Here is an 8,300-nt window from a genome sequence, read left to right on the forward strand (position 1 = left end):
AGGGGTTAGTGAAGCCTCGATGGGGATATCGATCGGCCGATTGATTGGCTGAAGGCACCCCACCCCAGCTAGTGTTAAGTTGTCGCTCGCAGAACAGACAGTACATTTTCATCTCACTTTCCATCTTGCAGCACAGTATCACAGCAACAACATTATACGTTCTGAGTACTTCGTGCTTCCAAATTTACTGCTCAACCATGGCGCAGCGGGCGTTGGCTGTGTGACGGCTCCCCACTCACGGTCGGGCTTTAATCCGCAGCAGTAACAGCCTATTGTGTTGCCAGCTGAGGCGGTCTTTTCGAAGCGCACAACCCACAACGAGTGCGAGTCCATCGGGCCCCTCAGGAATTTCGACTGGTTCGAGCCCGACTTCTTTTCACTGTTTCAGCCGATGCGCCAGAGTAGCAGACACACCAGCTTGCGGTAGCCTGACGACTTTCTGTGCGGGCGAACTTGGGATAGTTTTCGCTCAAACATCAAAAACTCCTACCATCTGGGCAATTTGAGCCAAATTATCGCATTAGCTGCTGCAGATGAGATGAATGACCCGGAGCGTTGCTGTGAGCATGCCACTTGGTCTTCAGTGCCTTCACGATGCCAGCCAGGGCGCGGGGCGCGAGGAGCAGTTAGTTGAGTGAGTAAGCCCTTTACCCCCGCTTTTTTGTTTCAGGACCCTCGGTAGCCTTGGCTATTGCTGTGGCATATTGTGTTGTCACTTCGACTAATTCCAACATAGCATTGTCGCCGTTCGCGATGTGCATCAGGACCCCCTTGAAACTTGGACTCACCCAAGATCTGGGACCAACTGGCTCCGCGATTTCCTACCGCAGGACCTCCGCGTGGGGCGGGTGCTCGTTTACGGTTATGACGCGCCGGCCTCGGCCCTGTTCGCCGAAGATGCTCCGGAAACGATTCAACGGATGGCCGAGTCGTTTGTCCAGGAGCTCCGTGCGGATCGCCACCTTGCGGGCACGCTGAGAAGACCCATCGTATTTATCTGCCATGGCTTCGGCGGTGTGCTCGTTAAGAAGAGCCTGGTTTACGCTTCGACACGGACAGCCCCCAAGGTGACTCATTTATGGGATCGTTACGTGTCGACTTTCGCCATTGTCTTTTTGGTACCCCTCATGGCAATGTCGATAGGTCGAGCTGGCTGGAGTTTGAGGCTCAGTCTAAGTCAGCGCGTCACCAAGTAGGCGCCTTGTTCCGCATCGCCGGAGACAAGGCCGATTTACAAATGCCCCGTCTGGTCGATAGCGATTTTGCTCCGCTTGTAAATCAATTCCACCTGTTTTTCTTCTGGGAGGAACTGCCTACTCGCCTCGGTCCCCGGTCCGCCCTTCTCGTCGACCACAAATCAGCCGCGCCTAAGCTTGATAACACAGAAACCGCGGGTATCCACGCGACTCACGCTGACATGTGCAAGTTTGCCTCTAAGTCAACTTCTGACTACAGGACTGTTCTTGCCGCCCTGGCAATGTATTGTGAGAAGGCTCCTAGTATCATTGCCCGCCGGTGGCGACGGGCAGAGGTTGCCCTCAAACAGCTTAGGATGGGCGAGGCCGAAGAGATGGGCGGAGGTTTTGAGTTTGAGGTCAATACCGAGCAGCCATCTCAGAGCCAGGATATCCAATCACGGGAGATAACTCACTTTTATATTCCCGAGGAGACTACGCCGACCTTTGTAGGTCGTCAGGATCTGCTCACCACACTGCACACCACCCTCTTCCCTGACAACCGCCCGACGACACGCCCTGGGCGCAAGGCTTTTGTTGTTTTTGGGATGGGAGGATCGGGGAAAACGGAACTATGCTGCAAATTTGCGACGGACAATAAGCACGAGTTCGTACTGTCAATGATCTTGCGTGGTAGTGGACAGCGTGCTAAGAACGCAACAGGTATACCGCCGTCTTCACTATCCGCGCCGCCTCTCCCGAAACGATCAAAGAATCGTACTGTACCATCGGCCAGCTCGGGGGGTTCGAGCCGACCGAGAGCGCTGGGCGCCACTTCCTTATGCAACAAAAAGAGCCGTGGTTGCTCATCATTGACAACGCCGACGATCGATCCATTAAGCTGTCGCGCCTATTTCCCGCAAGCGGCTCCGCACATATTCTCGTCACAACGAGGGTGCGAGATTTTAGTCAGGAAGGGACACTCGGCTCACTTGAACTTAACGGGTTGAAAGAGGCAGAAGCGCTCCAACTGTTGCTCACCAAAGCGGACATCCCACAGCCCTTGGATTTGTCTACCACGAAGACAGCCATCCGCATCGCAAAAGAGCTGGGGTACCTTGCATTGGCGCTGATTCAAGCTGGGACCTCTGTGTACCGGGGCGTCTGTGAGCTGAGTGGCTACCTCGAGATTCATTCCGTGGCGTGGCGGAGGCAACGAAAGCAACAAAAATCGGAACTGCCCAGCGACCCCATCACCGACGTGATCGAAGTGGTGTACTCAACCTTCGATATTTCGCTCGGTGTTCTCGAACAATACGACAGCGTCCAAAGCCAGGATGCTACCGAGCTGCTTAGGATGATTGCCTTCTTCCATTTTAAGTCCATTCCCCTAGAACTATTTTCCCGGGCCGTGTCCGCCAGAGAAGCCGGACCGGTGGGCGGATTGTCATCCAAATCATGGACAGCAAGCCTCGTAGACGGGTTATGGCGTCGGCTTGAACCTCCCGCTCCCTTGCCAGGTTTCCTCAAAACTCCAGACCGTGAGGTGGGAATGCAGCGAATCCGGTTTGCGCTTGCTGACCTTCAATCACTTTCGTTCATTCATCTCAACGGGAAGTACATTTCGCTGCACCCCCTAATCCATTCATGGGCGCGGGATAGCTTGACCACGAGTCAGGGGCCATTATGGGATTCAATCGCCCTACACACCATTATGCGGTCCATCTCGCTACCCCCGGACAGTGAGACCAAGAAAGATGGCGAATTCCATCGCGATATCCTCCCACATCTCGAGACTTGCCTCTCCATCACCGGTAATCCACTGTCGTCTGATATGCTTGCAGCGAGCCGAGGTTGGCTGCGGGTTTCGTTGATTTTCCGGCCCACGCTTTTCATCTTAATACGGGATCAGATTCGAATGCACGCGAAGCCCGGCTGGGTTTATGCCGAGCGAGGTCACTTTGAAAAGGCCGCGATCCACCTGCAAATGGTACGGGATATGCTTGGTAAGCTGGCCGGTGAAGAGGACGAGAAGACGATGAGCGCAACGCTCGGCCTGGCCGGGGTATTATGGGGTCTAGGGCGTTTAGAGGAGGGTGTCAGGCTAGGGAGCTTAGTTGTTGACACGCGAAAGCGCATTTACGGGCTCAACGATGAGCGCACTCTCGGTGCGATGAACCGGCTAGGCCAGTCGTACTGGCTCAACGGCCAATACATCGAGGCGCTTGCCCTGCAGGAAACGACATGGAAGGGTATGAAGGATGTCCTCGGCGATAGCCACCCGTCAACCCTCGAAGCACTGGACAACTATGGCGTGACCCTCGGCGCATGGCATCGTTTCCAGGAAAGCCATGACGCACATCAGTTTGTCCTGGCCGCGCGACGTGCTGCCCTCGGCCCAACCCACCTCGACACTATCACCACCCAAAGCAACTTGGCAATGGCACTCCTCGGCTTGGGCCGCTCTGATGATGCCCTGACCGGTATGACTGAGGTCTATGAGCAGCGTCAGAAGCAACTTGACAAAGAACACCCCTGGACACTCTGGGCGCTCAGCTACCTCTGCAAAATCCACATCCACATCGGCAACCTCGCCCAAGCCGAAGCCCTACTAACCCAAAGTCTTGAAGCCGCCACGTGAAGTCTCGGGCGCGACCATCTCGGCATGCTAATGGGCCGCGGCCACCTAGCCCAAATCTATGCGCGCACCAACCGGCTTGACCTCGCCGACTCCCTCACGCGGGACACGCTAGCGCGGGTCGAGCGGTCTCGTGGCGCCACCCACCCAGACTGCGTGTACGGCCTGTGGCGGCTGGCAAGACTATGTGTACTCCGCGGGGAACGGGCCGCGGCGCTCGAGACGTGCGAGTTGGGGCTGAAGCGTGCAGCGGCGCGGATCTCGCTCGCACACCCCCTTGCGAAGCTGATTGAGGCGCTAAGAGATGGTTTGCTACGGAAGGACCCCGTGGCTACGGTGGAGGAGTTGCTGGGGGCAGAAGGGGCTGGGGAAACGGCCGGGTTTGGGACGCCGTTGATGGGGGCTGCCGGTGAAGAGAAAGACCAGAAGGAAGCGCCGGAAGCGAAGCGTATGTTTGCGAGCCCGCAGTTTGACGGGAAGGGTGAGTGGGATGGGGGCGTGGCAGGTCGTCCCGGGACAGCGGGTAGTGCTGCATCGTTGAGATTGGCTGGGAGGATGCCAACATAGTGAGGATTGGACTTGGGGTGTTATTTCCTTTTTATTCGTTCTCTTTTTTTCTCCCTTTGGCGTCTCGTTATTTTTCTTTTTTTCCTTTTTCTTGTCATGAATTTTGGACATGGACATTTATGAGATACCCAGTTTCTATTCCTTGGAACTACTTCGACATTGACGACTACTACTACATTGATCACTTCTACCTAGTTTAACCCTGGAAAAGCACCCAACAAACTAACCGGCGCCCCCAATCCCGATCTCGAATTCGCGACTCAATAGTTAGGCAGGCTTGGGCACAAGGGACACCATGTGGGTGAGCTCGTGGTGGATACCGTTATCGGCCGCGATTACGCCCCACGTACTCTCCAAGTTCGTCCCCTCATCGAATCGCAGGTCCATGCCATTCATATCCGTCACCACGCCCGGCCCAGACTGGGTGTAGAGGAGCGGCGTGCCGACATGATCCCAGATCGACCACCTGCATCTGCCCTTCCCGCTGGGGCCCTTTGGCCAGCGGATCTGCGCCCAGCTGCGGTAGCCCAGAGCCATGACGGCGTACCGCATATGCGACGAGGTTAGCTGTACCGATTTTTCGTAGCCCTTGTAGGCAAACAGCTTGACCATGGGCGCCTGCGTCAGGGAGCTCCTCTCCGAGTCGACAAAGACTAGCTCGCAGAACTTGGCCGCGCCGGGAATCGAGTTTGGTTGGGGCGGCGGTGGGAGTCCGGTGCGGTCGACCTTCGCGGGCTTGTCCAGCTTGCCGTTCGTAACCCTCCGGATCGTCACGCCGTGGCCCAGCACCGCCGCCATCATGATGCCCAGCCCTTGTTTGTCAATATTCGTCTCCAGATTGTCCACCGCCCAGTCCTGTCCGGCGGCCGCGGCAGCGGCGGCTGCCTTGGGCCTGACCACAGCTGGCGCCGCAAACGCCGTCGTGACCGGCATATTCGGACACGCCACCACGCCCAGTATCTCCCGCCCATCCAGCACTAGCCCCAGCGCTACGGCGTACTGCCCACCCTGCAAAAACGCCGCCGTCCCGTCCACGGGCGCCATCACCCAGTACCGCTTCCCCGGCTCCGCTCTTTTCACGCCCCCGCCGAGATCAAGTAGCGCCAGCAGTTCTTCCCTTGACTGGGGCCGGCCCAGGAGTGCCTCAAGCCTCCAATCCTGAAGCTCCGTGGTCTTCACGAGCTTCCACACTTCTTCCATCATCGCTGAGTTAGCGCGTAGCTCATCCGCCGTCTCCTGACCGAGAAACCCGTCCCGAGGGAACGCCTCCCTCAGTGCGGCAATGAGAAGGGCTCGGCCGGCAAATTCGGCGACCCTCACGGGCGGGTAGCCGGCTTTGGCCACGGTTTTGGCGCCTGGCCTCTTCACGTGGCCGAGCGAGGCCGTAGTAGCAGCAGCTTGAGCTGCGGCTGCTGTGGGGCGGGGAGGCCAGTTGAGGAGGACGGTTTTGGTTGCGAGCACGGCGCGTTGCACGGCTAGCTCGGCGACGTACCGCTCCTGTATGAGGGGGTCGCACTGCGGAGTGTCTGTGGTGGCGGCTGCGGTCTTCTTCTTGGATGAGCCACTGGCAGGACTAGGAGCAAGAACAGCAGCAACGGCCGGTAGGAGGCGCCGACGGCTAGGTAACGCCTGTTGCTGGTCTACGGCAGCTGCTTTGCTGGCAGTAGTAGTAGATCGGGTGCGATCTGCGATGCTCTGCTGGCCTTTGGTGGTTTGCGCCTCGAGATTTGAGGTTGAGGCGGTCGTGGGACGCTGCTGCTGCTGCTTCGGCTGTTGCTGCTGCTTCGGCTGCTGCTGCTGCCTCCGCTGCTCCCGCTGCTGCTTCTGCTGGGAATTTAGATGTTCCTTGATGTGCTCCATGGTGGCGGTGGTAAGTAAGTCTACTAAGAGTATAACTCCTAAGATGTGTGCAGGATGCTGAACTGGTTGACGATGTGAGTGTGATTGGGAAGTCTGAAGTAATGATGATATGATCCTTTTAAAGCCTCTAGACCGGAAGAGACAGGCGCTATTTAACCTAAACAACACAACACAATAGCGGTCCCTTTCAGCGGTGTATCTAGTAGGTGAAAACACTGACCACTGTATAACATCCTCAAAAGAGGAAGCGAGGTTCGAATTACCCCGTCGAACCACCTAGGAGTTACGCATATGAACCGTAGACTGTTACGAGTTACGACCGTGACACTACTTGCCCTCCAGACGCCGCCCTGACCCGCCAGGTCAAAACGCGTCGCATCTCCGTTCCGTGCTGGGGTTATAGTTCGAGCTCTCCTCGAGGCGTGTCATGTTCTTCTTCCTCGAGAAGCCTCTGCCAACTTGTCCCTGCGGGCCTCGCTTCGATCCCTAGGTTGTTCGCATCCAGCCTCGTGCTTAGGCCTGCCTACTGGCCGTCTGGTCTTTGTGTCGCGGCTCCTTGATGTCAAACCCGACGTACCTAGTAAGTGCGCAGGTGGGTCTGGGGTCTTGGTGGCCCGCGGACCGGGCCGTTCTAATTTTGACGTTGGGTGTGTTGTTGGGTGTTTTACATAGGGTGGTGGAGTGTGTTTTTTGTTGGTGGGTGGGTTGTTTTGGCTGAGCCACATCCTTACCTTATTATACAGTAAGTACGCTTAGGTCGTTCCTGTGATGTAAGTCGCTCTTCTCTTATTGCCGTTTTGGGAAGGGGCTGCCAATTGTATTTGTTGTGGGGCGCTCTGATTCCACTGCGTAGTTCCTCCCCCTCTCCCTTCCCAAAAAAGAAAAAGAAAAAAAGAAAACTTAGAGGAAGCAGAAACTTATGCCTGGGTATGCTTGGAAATAAACTCGCTTGGGCATTGCATTCTCCTTTCTTCTACGGGTCACTGGTGAAAATAGGTCGGATTCCTCTCCTGCTAAGCGACTTGAAGACATGCTGGGCCACATTTTGTGACACGAATTAGATGAAATCCAAGGGGATGGGCCTGTGCCGCAACGGACACCCATAATGGCGCTCCGAAGGTTGAGACTTGAGACTTGGGAACACGGGGCTTGGGTCTTCAGACGAGGTCGACGATCCGTTGACCTTGGAGGTATGGATGGTGGTGAGGGGTTGTCGTTGGTTTCATGGTGGGGTGGGTGTGGGGCTCCAGGACTAACATGCTAGAAACATCGCGACACCGTACGAAGTACCATGTGCGTGGTGTTCCATATCATCAGATTGATCGAAGAGAGAGCGGTTTGGGTCTGATACAGATAGTCCGTAGCCTGCGCTTGGAATGCGAGGAAGAGGCTTGGTTGATGATTAACTCTTTCATGAAAATAGCTTCTTGGATAACCTTAAAAACACTTGATGTTACTTGCCAGCCCAAGGATTCCAAACGCTCTTTCCTTCCGTGATTTCGTCCCGCTTAGATCAGGTTATCCGAGCTCCGCTCCCCGCTAACGTCCCCAAGAGTGTTTGTATCTGTTAGATACTTTTCGACATGATGTCGCGAGTTGCAAGGCGCACACAAGCCAAATCCTGACCGCAAACCAACCCGAGTAATTACCCCTCCCTTCCCTAACTATGCCAAGCTACCCAACAACCATCGCATCCAATAGCGACAGAAGTCCCCATAGCCTCAGCGCATAGTTGATGCCGCCAGCCTGCCGGTCCAAAATAACCCCAATAAGCAACGCGCCTCAGATGGCCACAGTACGTCTATCTACCTCTACGTTTAGATGAAGAGGGGGGGCAGAGAAATATACCCTTCTTATTAGATAACATCTCGCCTCATTTCTAGGTTGATCTAGTACCATACCACAGGTCAACCTTCTAAACCGGCCTATAGAGTTAATAAGGCTCTAGGTACTCGAAGGAAGGAAGATGATTACAAATATACGATAGTAAAGATAAGCAACGGGTATTTGAGTTCTGGCATCGGCCCCGTGGTAGGCCTCTCTATATATCTAGTCTGCTA

General features: G+C 55.6%; 3 protein-coding genes across 3 annotated transcripts; 2 read left to right on the top strand and 1 right to left on the bottom strand.

Annotated features, from left to right (window-relative positions):
- Positions 1-566: 566 nt before the first annotated feature.
- Positions 567-3,816, top strand: C8A04DRAFT_33066 (uncharacterized protein; the record flags this gene model as incomplete). The annotated part of the gene is made up of 4 exons (XM_062782317.1): positions 567-634; positions 737-1,118; positions 1,172-1,842; positions 1,899-3,816. The coding sequence occupies 4 exons, from the start codon at positions 567-569 to the stop codon at positions 3,814-3,816; spliced, it is 3,039 nt and encodes a 1,012-aa protein (XP_062632838.1).
- Positions 3,817-3,840: 24 nt separating this feature from the next.
- On the top strand, positions 3,841-4,380 carry C8A04DRAFT_33067 (uncharacterized protein; the record flags this gene model as incomplete). Its single annotated transcript, XM_062782318.1, has 1 exon — positions 3,841-4,380. The coding sequence occupies one exon, from the start codon at positions 3,841-3,843 to the stop codon at positions 4,378-4,380; it is 540 nt and encodes a 179-aa protein (XP_062632839.1).
- A 267-nt stretch (positions 4,381-4,647) lies between these two features.
- Positions 4,648-7,549, bottom strand: C8A04DRAFT_40717 (uncharacterized protein; the record flags this gene model as incomplete). The annotated part of the gene is made up of 2 exons (XM_062785040.1): positions 4,648-6,029; positions 7,498-7,549. 2 exons carry the CDS (start codon positions 7,547-7,549, stop codon positions 4,648-4,650), a joined length of 1,434 nt encoding a protein of 477 aa, XP_062632840.1.
- Between the last annotated feature and the right edge of the window lie 751 nt (positions 7,550-8,300).

This window comes from Dichotomopilus funicola, assembly GCF_033296635.1.
Source record: "Dichotomopilus funicola strain CBS 141.50 unplaced genomic scaffold C8A04scaffold_109, whole genome shotgun sequence".
Classification (NCBI taxonomy): Eukaryota; Fungi; Ascomycota; class Sordariomycetes; order Sordariales; family Chaetomiaceae; genus Dichotomopilus; species Dichotomopilus funicola.